The sequence below is a fragment of the Ascidiella aspersa genome, chromosome 1 (assembly GCF_963924565.1).
Source record: "Ascidiella aspersa chromosome 1, kaAscAspe10.2, whole genome shotgun sequence".
NCBI classification, from domain to species: Eukaryota; Metazoa; Chordata; class Ascidiacea; order Phlebobranchia; family Ascidiidae; genus Ascidiella; species Ascidiella aspersa.
Genome location: NC_139447.1, coordinates 10,786,249 through 10,807,978, shown reverse-complemented (window position 1 = coordinate 10,807,978; position 21,730 = coordinate 10,786,249). Strand labels below are relative to the sequence as shown.

Sequence of the window (21,730 nt, the reverse complement as noted above, 5' to 3'; positions counted from 1 at the left end):
TAAACTGGGGTCATTCCTTTGAGACTACCTGGACTAGCCTTTTCCTAAAGGCTTAAGTTGAAAGTAATGAAAGACACACACAAACATATGTGTTTAATAACATCTGTGATCTAGCCCCTCGGAAGTTGCTTTATGACCAACGATTACGGCTTCCGTATCAATAGTACACCGAAAAGCCAATCAAAATATTTTTGTAAACTTTAAAAAGAAAAAACTTGCTTCTGTCGTCGAACTTATGCGATTACGGCTTCCGTATCAATAGTACACCGAAAAGCCAATCAAAATATTTTTGTAAACTTTAAAAAGAAAAAACTTGCTTCTGTCGTCGAACTTATGCGCAAATAAAATGGAATATTAGGAGACTGGGAAAAATGGTGGCGCGAAGCGAAAAAAAATTTACGTATTTGTCAAAAATTTTAATTAGAAGACTGCATTTTATAAGCGTAGAATGTTCGCGTAAGAGAGATGTTGCATACTCCCCAATCGCTAAATTACAAAGACGTTATCATTTCTCGCAAAAAGGTTTAATTAACCAGATCAATTTGGCTGAAATTGCATCTTTGGGTCAGGGCGTTTAGCCTCAAGTCATGGTGAAAACTGTAAAACAATACTTTCCAGCAGCGAGATATATTTTATCGTAACAGTGGCATCATCATTCTTTCTTCGGGGATGCTTTTTTTAGTTTTGAGGGTAGTAATGACGCATTTGACATCACAACCGAGCAGTGAAGACACTTTGCACAATTATGGCCGTCTCGTCTAACTTTTGTGAAGCCAAAAGAGACGTAACTCTCGCACCATTTGCGAGTTTTCGACATTTGATAACACAAAACCTTGTTTAAGCTTCGTGTAAAAACGTATTTTGAATAACTTATTTGAAAGTAATGAAAGACACACACAAACATATGTGTTTAATAACATCTGTGATCTAGCCCCTCGGAAGTTGCTTTATGACCAACGATTACGGCTTCCGTATCAATAGTACACCGAAAAGCCATCGCAGACTCGCCGAATCTGTCGATCTATGATGCAAGCAGAGCAAGCCAGAAAGACAACTAGCCTGCAGTGAGGTTCGAACTCACGACCTCCGGTCAAGCCGGGACCGTCGCTCTACCAACTGAGCTATGCAGGCTCAGAGAGGAGCGAGTCGAGAAACAACCATGCGCCAATACTTGCACATTTTGTTAGTACAAGCAACTTCACTCTGGGGGATCATCAGTCCGTATCAATCAATGAAAGACACACACAAACATATGTGTTTAATAACATCTGTGATCTAGCCCCTCGGAAGTTGCTTTATGACCAACGATTACGGCTTCCGTATCAATAGTACACCGAAAAGCCATCGCAGACTCGCCGAATCTGTCGATCTATAATGCAAGCAGAGCAAGCCAGAAAAACAACTAGCCTGCTGTGAGGTTCGAACTCACGACCTCCGGTCAAGCCGGGACCGTCGCTCTACCAACTGAGCTATGCAGGCTCAGAGAGGAGCGAGTAGAGAAACAACCATGCGCCAATACTTGCACATTTTGTTAGTCGTGAGTTCGAACCTCACTGCAGGCTAGTTGTTTTTCTGGCTTGCTCTGCTTGCATTATAGATCGACAGATTCGGCGAGTCTGCGATGACTTTTTGGTGTATTATTTGAAAGTATGTTCAAATCAACTATCCTTAGCTCTGTAAAGCTTGCTTTGACTACTTAACCCAATTAATTTTACCACAACATTTAATCAATGGAACAACAACAATCATTTTGTGAAAAATATGTTCAACTGCTTGTATTAGTTTTACTCTTATACCAACTTGCGGTTTACAAACCCATAAAATGCTGGTTAAACGTTCCAAAGAAAAACTAAGTAAACTAGAAAAACACAAATGTTGGTCGTATGTGACGTAACAATGTTTGGCAATTAGGCGACAGACAAATAATTGCAAGCTTGACGTCGACTGTTGCAAAACTTCTTGAAACTAGCAAGTAGTAACGTGTAAGAAAAAATGCGTTACAAGTCAAAGACATTTAACACCACAAGTTTAAGTTTAAATAAAAAAAATCAAATTAGTGTCACGGGTTTTGCAATACCACGATATTGCTACAGACTTATGCTCGTGGCCCCCCAATGACGGCTCCGTGCCCCCCCAGGGGGGCCGGGGCCACGGTTCAGAAACCCTGACCTATGACTTTACAGATGCAAAAGAACTTTTGATGGGCATATACACATCGTAAAACTTTTCCTTGATTTGTTTCTGCAAGCAAAAACACATATGGGCCGAAAATTGTCTGCCTTAAGTTCTGACCTATAGGTGCAAATATTTTTTCCACAAAAAACGCTTATTGTTTTAACCTCCTCTCCCTCTCCCCTTAAACCAAATGAAAAAAAACAATTTATTTTCACCCTATTAATAAAAAATAACTACCCAAACCACAAAAATCTACTAACGTTTGATCATTTTTTTTTATCTAAATTCGAATTAAATACAACCAACAGTTTTCTTATAGATCAACTTTTTGTATTATTTGCCACAAAACCACCCGATAGTTGGGTTGTTCATCCCTGAAAACCAAATAAGGGATTCGTAGTACCATTTTTATGGTTTACTAGCGATTTTGACATAAATAGCATATTGGCGAACTCTACAGAAGGCAGATATATTGCTAGATATTACTGTCGCTAGGGAGGCGTAGAAAGCTTCAAATAACTTAAAGTCACATTATTTACCGTAAACGTAAAGTTTTAAAGTTTAACTTAATGAGTATCAGATTATAGACTCACAAAACTATTTGATTCGCAATTAACAAAATCCGTTTTTCGATAATAATAAATAAACATGGTATCAACAATTAAAAAAACATTTTCGCGCTTTGCGCAAAAGCACTTAACTTAAGCTGCTTGTTTGCGCACTCTTTCAGGTAACAATCTTTAAAATTTAGAAACATTATGACGTTTCCGGCCTTTTTATCCCCTTAAACCATCATATCGTTTATCAGAGATTATGTAAAAACATGGCAACCCTTTGTTTTGTTTACCTGTGAATATAACTTCATTTTATCATCTTCATTCTATAAAAAGATGATTGCTTTCACCATAATAGCCAAAATGTTTAGCAGAGTTTCGATAACTACATTTCCTTCTTAAAAATGTGCGATTGTAGTCTAGAATTCATTAGATTACACTATTTTTTACCCCATTCCGTATTTTTGTTCAGATAAAAAATTAGATTGCGGACACAATTTCAAGGTGATGTTATACATTCCGATGGTTATACTGCGACTGGTTATACTGCGAAATCAAAAGGCTTAAACATATTAAACAGTTTTCATAATTGCATATAACAGACGTTTAGGTTTTGTCTGTATTTGTTTGGCATACTGGTTTATGGCGTTTTAAAGGAAAATACAACGCTTTGAGGTACCCTGTTTCGCTGCAATCAAAGTGCCCCTTTGTCACTTATTAGCGCAAGACAACCTCCACAATTTTTTCCTTATAACCTATTATGGCTATCGAAATTATGGTCCAAAAAGTTGTACACAATGTTAAAATTGTACTACACACTTATAGTTTTGACATAACTCATGCCAAGCCTTAAGATTGTAACGTTTCTTTGAGGTTTGTGTTTTGGCCAAAAGTGAAAATATTTTGCTCTGTACATTTATAAAACATTTGGTGTATGTTCCACTTGTACGATTGTAGCAAACTCGTTTAGCCTTTTAAAACAAGAACACGTGTTTAACCCGTTAAATAGTTTCTGTTACGTTAGGACTTGTTAATTACAGGGGCTGATATCCACCAGGTTTCGTCGTAAAACCTGTTTGTGCTTAACAAAATTTCCAAAAAAGTTGTGGCATTATATTCAAAGACTGAATTTCTTTTATAATTGTCCATTATTTTCTACCATTGCAAGCGAAAAGTTTTTTTGTAATTATTTTTTTCAGATAAAACCTCAAATTTTAATTCTTCCTAATCCTGGCGAATAACGTGCTAAGTCTTTGCGAACACGTGCTGCCATAAACTTAAATTAGCACGAGGCAAAAATATATGCAGATTTAGTCTAAATTGGCATGTAATTTAGTGTTAATGATGATTATGAGTTATCAAATATATAAAAAGGTAAATAATATACCAGGCAAATAAAGACTAATACCATAGCAATTTAAGTATAAGCCTACCTTTGTAGTATAATTTCAACTAAACTTTAATATTTTTATTAGATGCAGGGATTTTTTTAGGTTATTTAAAGTTGTTAAAATGGAAAAGGTATAACAAGAACAAGTTTATTAAAATATCTTGACCCACCTTCTTATATTTGTTGCGTTTTAAATCATAGTACAGTTTGAAATGATATGCAAGCCGCAAATCAAAAAAAGTATTTCGTTGACTACTTTACCTTTTTTTTCCATGTGTTGAGAGCAAAATCAATTTGTTTATACACATTGGTCGCTGCACAGTACAACTTTCCTAAGTCGTCGTGAATTGTTATGTGTAGCTCTTGACAGTGAAGTGTTCAAGCTCATTTAAAATAAAATTAAACTCGAATACCAAGGGGGAAAATTCTGATTTATTTCATGCAATAAAATAGCATTAATATACAGTACTCACTTTGTCTGACAGCGCTTCGCCCCAATAAAAACTCCGAAATAACAGTTCGTAACACGTCTAACTTTTACAGCCTGGTTTGCTACTGGCAGGAAATGGTTTGAGATGCTAGAATGTACGCGCGATATGTAAACTGAGACAAATAGGCCAGCGGCAGGAAGCTAAGGTAACGGCCGAGGATTCTAACAATGAAACACATATGATTGTCGAATACTTTACAAACTGATTCAAGAATACCGGCATATTAAATAATTTACAGTAATTTGTAGGCTAAACGCTACAACAGTAAATAAATTACATCATAAGGAAACATGACATAATTTTATATTTTATGAACGCCCCCTTATTTTGGCTTGGCGCCCCCAAAATAATTAAAAGAATCACAATGCCACCCTACAACTCTTTAACGCCAACAGGGGGCGGTACCGCCCACGTTGGGAACCACTGGTTTAAGTCAAACGTGTAAAAAAAATAATTTTTTTTTCATTAAATATACATTTTTTTGTTGAATATTTTGTACAAACCAAGCACACAGGCCTACTAGCCAATCAAATCCCTCTGTGAAATAAGCTATCTGTCAATAAAATTGTTTTTTAACCCTACCACATTTGCTAACAAATATTGGACAGAAAAAAAGAAACAATATCGGCGACTGTACCAACATTAGGGTGGAGACCAGTTTGAGGATGGCAGGTTGTCATTTCCCATGTGTCAATTACTCTGACGTAAGACAGGTCTTGAAACACGCGACGAAGAATCAAATCTGCGCGTAAATAGTACCATTCTGAAAACACTTCAGGCTCAAATTTGCTGAACCTAGTATTACCACGTAGGAAAATTTGAACATCAGGAAGACGATGTTTCAGACTTTTAACTGCTGCTTTGACAGCTGTTGCCCGTTGCAGCATATACAACGGGTCGTAGATGAGAAAATGGGCACCAAAGTTAAACACCACTATAGTGTTTGTGGTGTTGACGTTTTTCAGGCTTTCCACTATTGGCGGATGGCTCTCCGGAGGACCAGGGTTGTAAAGTTTGTTAGCATGGGCTTTGTAGTAAAGCTTGGTTTTCCCGGTTATATCTTTGCCGAATCTAGGCATTGACCATGAGGTTTTAGCGAGGGGCGAATGGACATCAGTCAGGCCAAGCGGCTTAACAAGTGCATTAACGTACCATTGTCGCATGGTAGAGTCACCAAACAGGTGCACAGTCTTGTCATCTAAACACTCTTTAGCTTTTGATAAGTCCTTAACGACGTTGTCACACACCATTGACGTCCATTTGTTTTCACTGTAAAATCCGGTCGGTAAATGTTGTCTTTGTAATATCGCATCTTTGCATTTTGGCAAATCGTCATTTGAATTAATGTCTTCGGAAGAAACAATAACAATGCCAGAGCCTTTAATTTCCACAAGCCAGTTGACACCGCTTTGGAAAAGCGGATGTTTTTTAAGAGAAAACGAGGATGTTTTTCGCTTCATCATATTGGTGATGTCATTAGGGCACGTGGCGTTTGTCGGATTGGCGCAATACCACGAAACGCCATTTTCTCGGCTTGAGTAATTGCAAACGGGTCCTTCGTAATTCCTGCAAAAAATGGAATATAACTATAAAAAGGATCAAATATTTTTCTCAAAGGAACTTGTGCGCAAATATGGAATTAAATGTTATTATTATTTTTGCTACGCGCGTGCTAATTAAAAAATACATGCTAATTAAAATTGTATAGTAACTTAACCATTAATAGCATTGTTTGTATTCGATTACTCAGAGCTTTAAACCAAACCTTTATTTCGTGAAAACTTTACCTAAGTTTTGCATCACAGTCTTGTCGATCTCCATTTGCAGACTTGTATTGTGCAACACTAAACTTGTTCGATAGAGTAGCCACTCTCTCAACCAAGTCAACTATAGCCTCACTCGAGTGCACTAGTTCAATGAGAAATTTGCTTTTACCAATCCACGGAACAATTGTTTGAAGCTCGTATAGATTCGTTTCCTTATTGTAGACGATGAAGCAAGATACGGAATCGGATGTTTCTTTTCCACTGCCATTCAGTCGTATCAACCTGCCGGGTATATTGAAGTATATAGTCATATATTTATATATAAATAAATTATCAGGGATGGCAAAATTTCCACAGAGCCGTTTTGTTTGGCTTCGGCAAGTCTCAAATTGTACATTTACAAACTTTGGCAAGCATGCGGTCTGTGCATAGTTTTCTAAATCACCTGCACGTTTATCATAATTTGGACCAGGGCTTTGGAGCTGGCGTCAAAGTTAAACTGCTCCGGCTCCAGCTTCGGAGCTCTCTTTTATCCTAGGTTAACTCCAGCTCTAGCTCCGGAGCTTATTAATACCACTGCTCCGGCTCCATCTCCGGCTCTCCATTATGTCAAAAACCGAGGTTTAAAGATGAACGCCCAATTTGCAATATCTAGCGTTTTAAACTAATCACCAACAAAAAAACACAACAAAAAAACAAAAAAACATTATAATAATTAGTTAAAAAAGTTGGCACAAAAAGAGGCCACCTTTTTTTATTTTGTGAAGGGTAGCTGTTAAATAATGTGGATTCAGCCATTAATAGTAGCATAGCATCTCATGAAATACATCGGAGCAGGAGCTATTTTTTAAACAGCTGGCTCCAGCTCCTGCTCCAGCTCCGTTTAAATTTCACGTAGAGCTCCGGCTCCAGCTCCGGATCCGTTAAAAATGCACGGCTCCGAGGCTCAGGCTCCGCGCTCCGGCTCCGGCTCCGGCTCCAAAGCCCTGATTTGGACTGCCGTCGAGTGGAGCCCTGCATCTCATTCGCGCAAAGCAACATTTTGTTGTAACTTCATGGAGTTATATTTAGTCCAGGCGTTCTTAAAATTCTTGGGCCGCGCCTCCCTTCCAACAATTTATCGACACTATAGCCACCACCCTATGCGAAAAATATGCTTCATAGTCACAATAATTAACATTATCAGGCAGTGTTTTCAGATAAATAGAAACATCGCACAAACAGTGCAAAAAGGCGCTTAAATTGAAAAAAACCTGAAAATTATAAAATCTGTTTTATATACCTGTGGTTATTTATTTAGCTAAATGTTAACTCGGCGATTTAGTTTTAAACTCAGCATCGAACATCAAGTTGTTGTTATCTTTCCTTTTATGCTTTTTTTATTACGTGAAAACTACGTGTATGAACAGCAGGTGGTTTTAAATTAGTCAATTAATGACTGTAAGACATTTAAGTCAGCTGCAGAAGTATTCTTAGTAGCGTCATCTGGGAACTCCACATTTGGATTTACTTTTCACCAAATATTTATTTTTATTTTATATAGTTACTTGTATGCAACTTATCTTAATACAATTTCCCATTGTCACAATAGAGATAACAAACCACCTAGATGCACTCGATGTTGATTTGCAGAATTGCATTGCCTAACTTGTTTGATTTTAAAGTGGGCAATCGCCCCCTTGGGTGGAAATATAAAGGTTATGGGGAAAAAATCCTGCCGGGGGTGTACAGGGGCGATAGCGCATCCTCTAAATTAAGGTGGTTTAAACTTAAGAGACATCATTATCTGTGACTTGCGTAGCAAGCAGGTGTTTTTCGTTTCGCATACTAATAAAAAGATTAATCAAAGATGATTGATTATCATAAATAGCAAATGTGTTTAAAGTATAGCTGATGATAAAAACTTTTTCTCAAAAATAACTTTCAAAAAACGGTTTACTTTTGCGTAGGATTCATTTAACTTGCTGTCAAGGGCTGATCCAGAATAAAAGGCTCATGGCACCCAAACTGCCATTTGAATCTACTTAAATGCCAGAAGTTCGCAAACAGTTGATTAAACTATTTTTAGGGATTTAGCACAAAGGCGGTGCGCAACACGACATCCCAATGAATTAAACCACAGAAAAGAATTTTGCTGGCCTGTTGCATGAATTAATTTATTTTTATATGAAATATATGCGTAAAACGAGAGTAAAACAGCTGTTTTCAAATTGAATTGCATGTCGCGTTTCCCTAATGTCCAGAGGTAGCCAACCAGCCAAGGACCAAGAGCGACATATTTCTTTTAACTGCAATGAGTCACACCTTTTATATGGGAAATGATTATCACCCAGTTTTCCCCTCAAATACGCACGTTTGCTCACCTAGATTTAATATAAATGTTGCACACTAACAATATTAGGTATGTTTACATTGAAGCGAACTTTTATTCAGATTGTAGCACTTTTTAAATAAATCTCATCACGCTGCCGAATTTTCTAATTTATGTTCGCTTCATCCGTCAGAAAACTGGGGTGAGTATGCTGACAAGATATCTTAAAAGGGGCTGAGACTTATTGGAAAGTTCAAAACCTATCGCGCAAGACGTAAAAAATGTTTGAATTTATAGTACCTAAAATAGTCCAAAATTTAGGCCAACGGAAATGGACGCTGTATATCACAAAAAAGGAAACACAACCTGAACATAGTGCATAAAACTGGGTAAAAAGCTGCATGCGGCTGACGATCCGCGATTTGGCCACCCCTTACTTTAGTCTTAATCGAGCATTATTACTCAGCATTACTTAATTTGACGTCACTATGCACGTGACCGCTGAGGCGTGACCAAGAGAAACTAGCGTTTTTGGGCGTTTTGCGTTTATTCTTCTTGATACGTCTTATACTGTAGACTAGCGACTTGAGTCACCATGTTATTTAATCGTACGCCTACCATATGTCTTCATTTATAGAAGGATTTGTCCTCTTTTCTCAAGAAAAGTGAATGGTTCTCCTAAGACGCTCAAAAATGTCCAAATGTCCTCTTTTTTTGCATTTCGAGTTAGTTGCTTATTATACTTTCAACTTTTAGGCGAGAAAAATACTGTAGCTACGAAACATGCTGAATTGCTGGTTTAAAACAAGTTTTCTAACAAAATACCCTACCAGCCTTACCTTCTTGATTGTTATTACAAACATTGCGCCCGTAAAAATGACGCCCCTCAGAAAGTAAATAGTTAAATTTTTGGCAATGATTTTAATGGTTTCGTTGGGCCGTTGTATTATGTGTCGTCACATTTATTAAAACACAATAACGCAATGTTTAATTTTTGCGCTTGACATTTTTATTTGCGCTCGACATCACAGCCTTACAACTGTGGAGAAAATGTCCTCACAACACGTTTATCAAAATCAGCTCGTGCAAGAGCAAATTGTTGTGTGCCCAATGCGAAAAGCCTCCTGAATTTACAGTTTAGCGCAATTCAACCAAATAAACACAATTTTTTCGCGCTTCGCGCTACCGACAATAAACTTTACTATTTTCAAGTAGTCTTAGTATTTTATTGAAAATGCCAAATTGGTTTTCGTAGGGGGGAGAGGGGGGCGGGGTCGCAAGGCATAGGAAAATTACTAAAGGGGGCGCTGATGAAAATAGTTAAGAAACACTGGTCATACAGGTGGTTCTCAGTAGATGCTTTTATTTTTGTTTATTATTCTTTAAATTTATACAACCATAAACTAAATAATCTATAAATTATATATCCTACACCAAGTATCCTTGTTTCAGAAAAAGACGTATTATTTCGAAGCTGAATGCTTTACTTGTGGATATGGCACGTTTTTCTCAAACGAAACAATTCCATTTTCGTTTTACTTGTAAGCAAAAATGTCCTCTTTTTGGGTGTTGAAAATATGGTAGCCCTGGGTTATCGTGTGTACTGGAATTGTGAATATATAGGCACACATACATTAGCTTTGCAGCTATATTGGCATATTTATAGGACAGGGGAGAGGCGTTCCAGTACAAAAAAGTAAGAACTCCTGTCCAAGACGCTAGCGTATTGTCACCAGAAAAAATATTTGTTACAAGAAAATACTTTCGAAAAGAATATTTTTTATTTGGAATAGGACCGTCATAACCTTGAATATATGTGTTATAAACTTCTGACCAAGATAAAGTTTAAATGAGCTAAAACATAAAATATTTCAAAATTCCATTTTTTACTTTCACATTGCTAACGTTAAACATATAGTTTTGGGGCACGACCTGACACCAACCCCCGGGATGTGTCCCTTCTTTACACAACATTATAGGTTTACATCTATGCGCCAATTTTTTTAGGTAGTGCCTGTTAGGCGTTAAAAGTAGGAAATACCAATTGGAAGAAGCCTAAAAAGCAAAACTTGCAATAATTAGTAGCCTCCCACACGCAACTCGCAAAACCATGCGCCGTTCAAAGCCACCATTACCTCGCTCGAAAGTGGTCGCCGCCGTACGTTTTATTTTTTCCGGTGAAGCTTCTGGCTTGAATAAATCCGCGCACTTCGTCTCCACGTTTGTACTTTGCCATTTGTATCGTCAGTGTCGTAGACTTTGGATCGGTTGTGTTGGACACCGCCAACGGCCATTCGATTTGTCTGTTTTCTATTTTATCTAGCACGTCCTTAAGATCTGGAAACAACCCGCGCCAAAATGTTGAGCCAAATTTTGCACTGACATCTTCCAGTGGAAAAGACGGGGCACTAAACGCACTCCGAGGCTTTTCATTCACCTGTTGTACAAGTTGTGGATTGAAATACCTTCTATGCGTTGCGAAGAACTTGTTTATTGAATTCAGCCTGATTAAGGTCGACTGAAACCGCATAAGTAAGACAAAAACGGTAGCAATAAGCAGAAAAGCAACATATTTCAGTTTTTGTTTGGAAGCAATCATTTGCACTTTCATCTGCCCGCCTTTCAACAAACTTATTTAACAAACTGAACAAAAAATCAAACGCAAAGGTGTTAAAATATCACACGGCTACTACCACAGCAAAGGCAAGATTTTCAGACCTGTTTTAAACATATAGCACCCATTTACCGAAAACTGCAATCATTAACAATGTTTTATAGACTCTGTATATCAAACTGTTTGAGTTGGGATATGCCCTAGGCCTAGCTTTAACATCCCTTAACATCACAGCTAAAGTTGCTAAACCAACTTCAACGATTAGACATATTATTCTTCCCTCTGTTTAATATCAATATATGCGCATTTTAACTACATCTTTTTGGGAACTAAGTTTAACTACAACTGAATCAACATAAGGCAGGTTAGGGCTGGCAAACTAAATATTTATCCAGTCAAAGCTAAAAGTATACGATACTCAATTACCGTAAACTAAGTCAACATGCAGGCGAGTTAGGGCTGACAAATATGGAGCTTGTCTTGCACAGAACATTTCCTCATTTATTCTCAGCGGGGGGAAACAAAATATCCGAGAGTCGAGCGAGAGGAAAATATAGCCCTTGACAAGCCATTACAAAATATATTATCCCTCCTTGTCGGGTTGCGTTTGACTGCCGCACAATAACTCAGGGATGATATTAACTATCAATTTGCGCTCTCCAATCAGCACCCACTCAGACAAAATAAAATTTGCCAAAAACTTGCACACAGTCTGCGAATTTTCGTTCTACCAATTGTTTTTGCCAATAATCCAACCTGTATGTTTATTTTTTTCGCGTTTAAGTAGGTATTGTATAAAACTCACAACGTTTTAATTTAAAGTTTGCAAACAAAGTTGTTTCTGTTTTAAGATAACCAGAAAATCTTTCGTACGAATAAAATTTAAGAACATAAATTGCTACTGTTTAGACAAACTTCGAATATAAATAATCAGGAGAAACAAAACATATTTTACATCAAACTACATTCGGTAAATTTAAACTGAATTCTTCGCAAATCATAAATATTTATGCTGGCATAGCTGAAAGTACGGAACTCAATTAACCTAAATTGAGTCAACATTCAGGCGAGTGTGGTCTGACGAATATGAAGTTTGTCTTCAACAACATAGCTTCTCATTTCATTCTTGGTGAAATTTTTAAAACTACAACAAATTTGTGGCGTTATATTCAAATACTGAATTCGATTTATAATTGCCCATTATATTATACCATTGCAAGCGAATAGTTTTGCAGTTTGTGTGTAATTAATTTTTCTAGTTATAATTCAAAATTTCAATTCTTCCTGATCCTTGTGAATAAATATGTTTTCATGGTAGTGTATCAATAAATAAACGTTGTTGTGTAATCGCGAGTGCGTAAAAGGTTCCGATTGAGCGTAGCCTAATTCCTTGTGTTTAGTATGTTTTACTATTCATTACGTATTTTTATTACGTGTCTGCATTGGAGGTCACTAGAACCACATCACTGCAGTTTGTACGCGACAATAAAAATAAATTATATTACGTTAGGCGGAGTCTGTTTAGTGCGGCCAGGCATCAGTTTCAAGATAATAGAGCCAACCAAAGATAATTTTATTTCTCAACAGAGGCAGTAGAAACTCCCCCAGACTACAGCTGCGATATAGACGTCAAACGCTTGTGCGTCCAACTGTGACATAATGGATGAACGACGCTGATAAATTTTTTATTTTTCTAAAAATCCCAAGGCTGCAATTGACATATTATGCTGATATTACATTTGAAAAAATGATTTTACATTTAAAAATCAGTTTCCACTTATTGCCTTGATTAAACATTCTAACCAGAATGGGCAAGTTTGTTACAAAGGGTCGCATGAGATACAATGTTGAGTTTTGTAAATCTTATACAATTGCGCAACGATTTCGTTGAAACGAGCTAAATCATACTAGGGCTACAAGGTTATAAAATGTAAGCTTTCAGTGTAACATCCATAACATACCGTAGCCGCTACAAAACGCAGTGCGTGTTTTTCGATTGACGTGATACAATTCAAAGAATTGATTACATTGTGGTTTGCCTATGCTAAAAAAATAAAAAACACAAATTTTAAGGCTAATAAAATCATAATCGACGATGAACTCTTTTTCCAGAAAGCCCTGGACAAAATCGGTCTGAAACATACCAAGCAAACCATAGCGAACCAAAAAAGAACTAGACCGGGGTGCGATTGTTGTATATTTTGCCAGGGGGTATATTTTCAGGACTTGGTGTTTTTTTTAATTTAAATTTAATTTTTTTTAATGTTTTAAATTGATTTATTTTTTTTTTTTTTATCCTTTTTTTTATTTTTTTTTTTTTATTTTTTTTTTTTATATATATATATTTTTTTCCTTAACTTGTTTCTGAAAGCAAAAACAGATATGGGCAGAAAATTTCCAGCCTTAACTTATGTCTTAGATGCGAAAGGGGTTCAAATATGGCGTCGTATTTGGGGAATGATTGAAACATAAATGTGATAAATAGAATTTACGTAGATAAGGCGTATGGTCATTTTATTAAATTTTGGCCAGCTAACATGTTTATAAAGCAAATATTATCATTCTCTTAAATACTTAAAATGGTTTACGCCTATGGTTTGCTACACTTGAAACATTTTAGAAACATTCTCCACCCGGGAGTAAATATTTCATTAACAAAACAATATTTAAAAAAAAAAATTTTCAATCTTTCCTTCAAAAAATGCACCCCAAACCTTCGGCCCAAACCACAAAGATCTACAACCGTCTTGATCATTTTTTTTTCTAAATTCGAATTAGGTACTACCTAAAGATTTCTTATAACAAAACTCTGTTGAAAACATTCGGCAAAAACAAGATATGTCTCGAAATAAAATTTTTGTCCCATAAAATATACATATGACTCGTGATTCAATATTGATAAGTGTAGTTTTAACCGAGTCCTGAATCCCGTGTTCGACTCCAGAGAAATAATAAGCCTCTGTCGAGTACTGAGTCCGACATAGTGAAGGTTTCGTTCAGAAGCGGATCAAGAAGGAAGTGAAAAAAAAATGTTGTCTATTTTACCATAGATACAAAAAAACTATTTGATATTTCTTCTATTATTATCGTTTAAAGCAGGGGTCGGCAACCTTTTTTTTGCAACGCGGACTGGTTTCAAACCGAATTTTTATTGCAACCGGCCTTAAAAAAAACAAATGTAGGCCTACATTTAAGAAAAAATTTTACGACTTTTAATATTGCCACTTTAAGCTTGTTTGCCGCAAAGAGATGCTCCCACCTATAGAAATTATTATACCTAATAAAACCCGCGGGCGGCAACCGGCCCGCCAAGCAATTAAACCCAGCCCACGGCTCATTTTAAGCCGCTCTCATTTAGGTCTTTACTTTTTTTTCTGTATTAGAGAATTAAATTGAATAAGGTACACTTGTACCATTATCACCTATTCCTACTCTTACCAGCTCGTTAAGAACATGCCAATTAAAGCATTCTTTTAAAAGAAGTCACACTCTGTATTATATATAATAACGTATTTCAGATCCTTTTTTTGACCATCAGGCCCTACACGACCCTTTCTATAGTTACGTAATACAAAAAAACAAAACAATAATGGCAATATGAAAAATACGGACCACAGACTGACACTTGAAAAGTATAGAATAGGCAGATTTTTTTACTATACATTTTTAAAATATGGCTTTTTTTAACGTTGTTGATGTCATAAAATTCATTCAGTTTTTTTTTTTCTATTATTTTCATAGAGGCTTCCTAAAGCTAATTAAAATGCGTACGTTTTTTTCGAAACCTTTCCTACTTAAATACTAAAACATTAAATCAATTCAATATGGGACATTGTTCAACATTTTTGCATGAATTTATTCTATTGTACGTTAGGTTAATCACGTTTGAACATCAAAAATCATCATATTTTAGCCCATTTTTCGATATTGTACTATACGTAGTATAAGCAGTTTTGGATGTTGTGAACGTGCTATGTAACTCATATGGCCACAGCACAGTTGTTTTAAACCTCACAAGATCTTAATACTAATTGTTACTGTTCATTATACCAATTAGCCATAGTATATTTAAATTTTAAACGATATAGTTAATGTGTTTTATATGTAAAAATACATTCAATTTTTTTTAACTTTTTTTCGGCTTTTTCACCTTGGTTTGAAATCCAAATTTTATCCGAAAACCCTGCTACGGATCGGTAACGTACTCCTTGCGTACTGGAAGCCGTCCGCGGACCGGCGGTTGCCGACCACTGGTTTAAAGGTCTCTTTTTTGCGTTTCGCATCACGAGTTTTTAGGGTTGCACATCCCTTCTTAAAGTAAACATTTTCTTCTTAGATTGTACGTTGTTTTTTGTTTCTAAATTAAAACTTTTTTGCGCGAACGCCATGCCGCAATCTTCTTCAGGGTACGAAACTAATTTAACTTTACATTTGCGCACGAGTTCGACGGGAAAGTAAAGGTTTTGAAAAACTACTTGTAGCATGACGTTACGTTATGACGTAACTTCAGCGTCAGCTCCAAAAATGTTCATGCCCCATACAAAAATCTTATACCCACTCATGGTTTGTATTGCAAGCATAGTCCGCAAAAGTTGGGTCTCATCAAAGCACACAAAAATTTGAATGAAGAAAGCAAAGTAATATAAAAACTATCATAATAAATCCAACCTGAATCTGCCTAAACGACAACACAATGCCTAAATGTGATTGAAACATTTTTGCCAACGGCAAAAGCTTGTTTAGACCTTATATGGACCGTTTAGGTCTTCTTTCTGACTATTAAGTATTAGTCCTACATAGTGGCTTAATGTTCATAGACAAAAGTTTACTGACTCGCTATCATGGTGTTGAACTTCGAGCTTTTTGTTGTTCAATTTTTAGTTCCAAATAATCTTAAGCCAAGGATGTCCAACTCCCGGCCTAATGTTTGGCTGCGATCCACAACTCATTCTCCAGTAATATATTTTAGACAAAATTGATTTACAATATCATCGCTAAAAATGTTGCAATAGCAATAATTTGTTGTTACTGATCTAAAGAAATAACTATTTTTTATGAAACTGCTAAAATAAGAAAATCTATTGTACAATTGTTCTTCTGGCAAAATTTTATTAAAGTGCCAACGTTTCGACCACCTATTCGGGTAATCTTCTTCAGGGCAATATAATTGCAACTAAATGCGAAAACATATATATATATATATATATATATATATATATATATATATATACCAGACACTATATTAAGGCTAGAAAAACAACAATAAACCATGTTCTAACTAAACCACGAGGCGCGAAAAAACGTGGTAATATAGATTGTCCGAGTAGCTGGTCGAAACGTTGGCACTCTTATAGAATACTGCAGGAAGAACAACTGTACAATTAAAACAATGCCTGGCAGCAACAGCCTATTTAAGAAAATCTATAGCTAATTATTTTTTCAGATTTATGTATAGTTTTACATTCCTAATCACCTTTTTTTTTTTCAAGTTGTCAAACATTAAGAAAATAGAAAATAGAAAATAGCAGAAGAAACGACAAAGTTGAACATCCAATGGTGCAAAACATCCAAATGGCTTTTTAATAATATAACTTGACATATATGCAGGGCTGAGGTGTCGGATTTAAAGTCGGACTCAAGACTTAACGGAGTCGGATTCGGGACTTGAGTAAGACTACGTAAACTACCCCAATCCTGAGTCCGGCGTGCGCATGCACAGTAGCAGATTTTGAACAAGCCTGTAGAATCACATGTGGTAAAATATTTGCCAACCACATATTGTGGGTCGATGAATTATATGACACCACATCAGAGTTTATTGCTGTGTATTCATCTTGTTTTTGTCATGTAAATAGGTTAAATAGAGGCTGTGGAGTCGGAGCTGGACTCGACGAAATCGCCACATTTCACCGGAGTCGGACTTGGGACTCGAGAGTCGGACTCGGGTTTGTTTTTTACCCGGAGTCAGATGCGGGTTGCTTTCAAACGATTCTGCAGCTCTATATATAAGTTATGAAAATACGGTTTGCAAAGAATACCACATTTAACATTTTTTGTGGTATCATTGTAAACCAAAATTGACTAGTAAAGACAAATTTTGTTAAATAAACATATCTATCACACAATGATATTTACCTTCATCAGGAGTTCTTAATCTTTTTTGTATGTTTAACCTTTTAGCAAAGATGAATATCAGATTTACCCCCAATATATAAAATCGTGTACATCTTTTAAAAAAACGAGTATACCGCAACAAATTACATTAAGTATAATGAATTCGACGGCTGCCATTGCTTTTTGGCAACGAATTGTTGTCAAAACTTTCCAGTTTAATCTAGTTTTGTCTTTTAAGACTGGACAGTTTTGACTCTAAAATGGACCAGATTTTGCTCATCATATACTTGGATGAGCATTTGCTAGGCGTTGTTTTAAAGGAGCAGGTTTCGTGATAGCCTACTGTTTGAAAATGTTCCCATGCACAAAACACCCTGAGGAACTTGAAGATCATTCTCAATAAGATATGTAAATCCAAAATTTAAATATTTTTTCTGGTACTTTCTCGTCTTTTAGGACATGCCATTTTATAAGACTGTTGCTATATATGTTCACCAAATGATGTCATTTTGGAAGTTTTATTTAAAATATGAATTTGAATTTACCACACGAACGAACACAAAAATTTCAATTTGTTTCACCCTAAATTGCATTTAGTGTGATGGTTACGCCTGCATAGTGTCCACCAGTTTTTGAAAACGTGGCTCGACTTTGCATAGGCATAATCGCCATGCTCTACTTCCAAGCAGTGTTGTAAACAAGTCATTTTAAATTGACTTAAATCCCAGTCAAGTGTTTTTGAATAAATAACAAGTCAAGTCCCAGTCCAAGTCATCAGTTGCGCAAGTCAAGTCCCAGTCAAGTCATAATTAGAGCAAGTCAACTTTAAGTCATGAACTTGTTAAAAAATAAAATTTTAAAGTATTAAAATTTTTTAATTTGTATGATTATGAGCAATAACTGAACTAAAATATAAGAAAAAACGCAACTTATAGCAAGCAATTTGTTTTATGCGCTAAAATTTGGATAAATAGCTCAATTTTATAAAAAAATATTTAAAAAAAAAACGCTTCATTTTAACCCAAGTCATTTGTCCAGTCAAGTCAAGTCATTTGTCCGAAAGACTTAAGTCAAGTCAAGTCATTTTTCACAAATGACTTAAGTCAATTCAAGTCGTTTGAAAACAGTGACTTAAGTGCACTTAAGTCAAGTCAAGTCATTTGTCCGAAAGACTTAAGTCAAGTCAAGTCATTTTTCCCAAATGACTTAAGTCAAGTCAAGTCGTTTGAAAACAGCGACTTAAGTGCACTTAAGTCAAGTCATTGACTTAAGTCATTACAACACTGCTTCCAAGCGATTTAAGATGTTTTTCGTTTTTAATATGATCATTGCGCTAAATATCGTTAAACAAAGTCACGTGGTTAAAACGGAAAGAGCGGTTTGGCCAAACTCACAAATATGGACAGAGTCGAGTAAATAAATTACATCGAAGTCAAAAGTAAATACTGTTTTGCTGAAATCTTTGTAATCTATAGCAGCAGCTAAAAACAGCTACTTAATGTAGAAGAAACAAAAGTTATCTTTGCTATGTACTCCGTAACGTTTATTGGTGTGAAGTCATTGTAAAGAAAACAAATAATCGTTCTAAAACAGCAAAAATATGGTGAGTTACGGCAACCCCAGAAAAATTTTAGGCAACCCACAGGTTGGAGACCACTGGGTTAAAGAGATCAACAATAGACTAGGCAATCACATGCATAACCGCAGCACTGCCATTTCAAAAGGTGAACTAAACCTTTCCATGATCGCTTCTAATTAATAAAGCACTTAAAACCCGATGTCGCTAAACTTTCTTGGCCTAAACTGCACAAAAAATAAACACCCACTGTGTACGGTGCTCGCAGACATGTACTTAAATGTATGCCGAGACGGCCGAAGAAGCTGATCAATTCAAACAGAAAATGAAGTAACAATAAAGAGATAAAGATGTTGCCAATAAACTAAAATAGTATCAATTAGCGAAGCATAACTTAACCGACACTAGACGATAAAGAATCAATATGCTTCTAGGCTAGGCTCAAATAAGCACTTAGTCTGAACTGGAAAAGTAGGCCACCAACACCTACAGCTGGCACAATTTTTTATTACCCGTCAGCATAAAATGGATATTTTGATTGATAGCTAATTTACCCCCAGGGGTAAATTTACCCCAGGATAAGAAAGGCTGTTCTACAAGAAAGTTCTTTCAAAAAGTATATTTTTTTTATTTTAGTAATTCTATTTTAATTTCAAAGATTTTTTTATATTTTATTAAATGTAGGCCTATATGCTAAGTATATAAAATTAAATGCATTTTGTCATTTTAATTTGTCAATAATATTCCACTGAGAAATGGTCATTTTAAATTCCAAGATTATCTTGTATAAACTTCTGCCCAAAAAGTTAATTAAGGTTATAAAAATTCACTGTCTTTCATATATTAATAACAGGTTTGTTTTGATAAAGTATACATATTTAAAACATTGTAAGATGTTAACATAATTTCTGCAAACAGTGCTACGCTTTTTGATTGCTTTTACGAACTTTTGCAAATAAAAGTTAAAATTTTATAAAATTACGAAAAATAGTAGATTAGCTTATTCCAAATTTAATTATTATTTGATTAACCTGTTTTCGATTTTTATTGCACGTTGCATAACACAAATAAAACACAATAAACAAAAAATGGAATGCACAATAAATTAGCCGTGAGAAAAATGCTAAATATATACCAACGTTTAGGGTAACCGTGGAATTACAAAGCACAGTTGTTTGAGTGCAATATTTGTTCAATAGTAAGAAGAAAGCAAAATAAGTTTAACGCGATAAAGTTAAATTTTGCGAAAGGGGATATCACAGCATAATAACTAACAAATAATAACAATGGTAGGGCAATAATAACTTTATATTTGATAGGTTTAATGAAAATCATTATTATCAATGAGACTTAAGAAGCAAATGACAATCGGCAAAAAACGTGTGACTAAAGTAATCGAACTTTCATATTTTGTCTAATGCTGTTTATACGTTTCTCGTTCTGTTATCAAATTTGCTTCAATTGTATGGCTTCTTTTCAGTGATCTTGCCATTACAAGATTCCGAAGCTTGTCAGGTTTCTTTTCCTTGGGACGCACGGGTGTCAAAGCTGTTTTCTTGTTTTCGAACCGGTCGCTTTCAATTGGGTTTTTTCGACGCAGGATCCTGCCATAACGCCGCGAAATAACATTGGAAGACGGCGTATCTTCAGGGGTATCGGCGATTTTCGGTGGCTGGCTATTCAGCTCGTTTTTGTTTGCTTCTAGTGGACTAGGTAAGAAACGGGGATTTACTTGGTACGTTTGAATATTTCCTACTTCGCTCTTCTCTATATCACCCTGGCCTATGTGAAAGTTATCTTTGTTGTACAGCAATTTCTTTGCCGACAAATGGACATTAGTTTTTCCCGGTGAACAGTTAGGGGGAAATACCACTGGTATTTTTGGTGGTTTAATAGCGTTATCTTTTGCATTTTTTGCCATGTTGAGTTCAGATTTTCGTTCCTCGTTTTTTCGATTCGTTTCACCAGCGTTCACCGCGGAAGCCTTCATCAATATTGATGTGCTGACATTTCGTTTAATTTCCGATTCTGGTTCTTCTGTGGAATGTAACAAAAGTGGCGTGATAAATAAAAAGAAAGCGTAGCGAAAGTGACAATTCTAATTCAAGCATGATTGTTTGTGGGTTTAAAACTAATTTCGTGATCGATGAGCCCAATCCTCGATTATAGTAAAGACCATCATTACTTAAAAATGGAGACTTTGAAACGCGCACGACAGTCACCATTATACCTCCTTTTAAAAATCTGCTTCAGTTAAACAAATGAAACGGTGTTACACTAACATCGGATATTAGCGCAAAGACCGAACACTGAGGAATATACTGCGTATAACTCGACGTTTTTTAGCGAGAAAAAATAAAGAAGGTTTGACTTAGCGTTGTCAATTGTAGAATACACACTTGCTAATCAGTCAACCTAAACAAATAACGAAAGAGAAAAACTTCCAGCGTTTACGGTTGCCAAACAAAAGACGAAAACGGCGTTTTGCACTCGATTTTGGTTTCGCATTAGATTAAGACGCGTGACCCAATTACTTTAAAAGCACGCCGCTTCAAACAGTTTGTTAAACCATGACAAAAACGAACAAAAAACGATAATATCACTTAGGCCTATAAAAAGAGGGTAAGAACTCCCGCCCCCTGGGTAGCCTACGCCACTGGGGGCAATGGATAATGTATAATATTTTTAACCTTAATATACATATTACACTTAAATATAATACCAATAATCGCATTTTGA

General features: G+C 35.8%; 1 protein-coding gene and 1 non-coding gene across 2 annotated transcripts; both read right to left on the bottom strand.

The window, feature by feature from the left end:
* Nucleotides 1-1,056: 1,056 nt before the first annotated feature.
* Nucleotides 1,057-1,131, bottom strand: Trnaa-ggc (transfer RNA alanine (anticodon GGC)). The gene has a single exon. It is a non-coding gene; the product is annotated as a tRNA-Ala (tRNA).
* A 4,069-nt stretch (nucleotides 1,132-5,200) lies between these two features.
* Nucleotides 5,201-6,073, bottom strand: LOC146167452 (NXPE family member 4-like). The gene has a single exon (XM_083385688.1). It carries the CDS (start codon nucleotides 6,071-6,073, stop codon nucleotides 5,201-5,203), a length of 873 nt encoding a protein of 290 aa, XP_083241814.1.
* Between the last annotated feature and the right edge of the window lie 15,657 nt (nucleotides 6,074-21,730).

What these genes read in the sequence shown, in the direction of transcription:
- LOC146167452 (XM_083385688.1), bottom strand. Translation starts at nt 6,073, where the DNA reads ATGATGAAGCGAAAAACATCCTCGTTTTCTCTTAAAAAACATCCGCTT.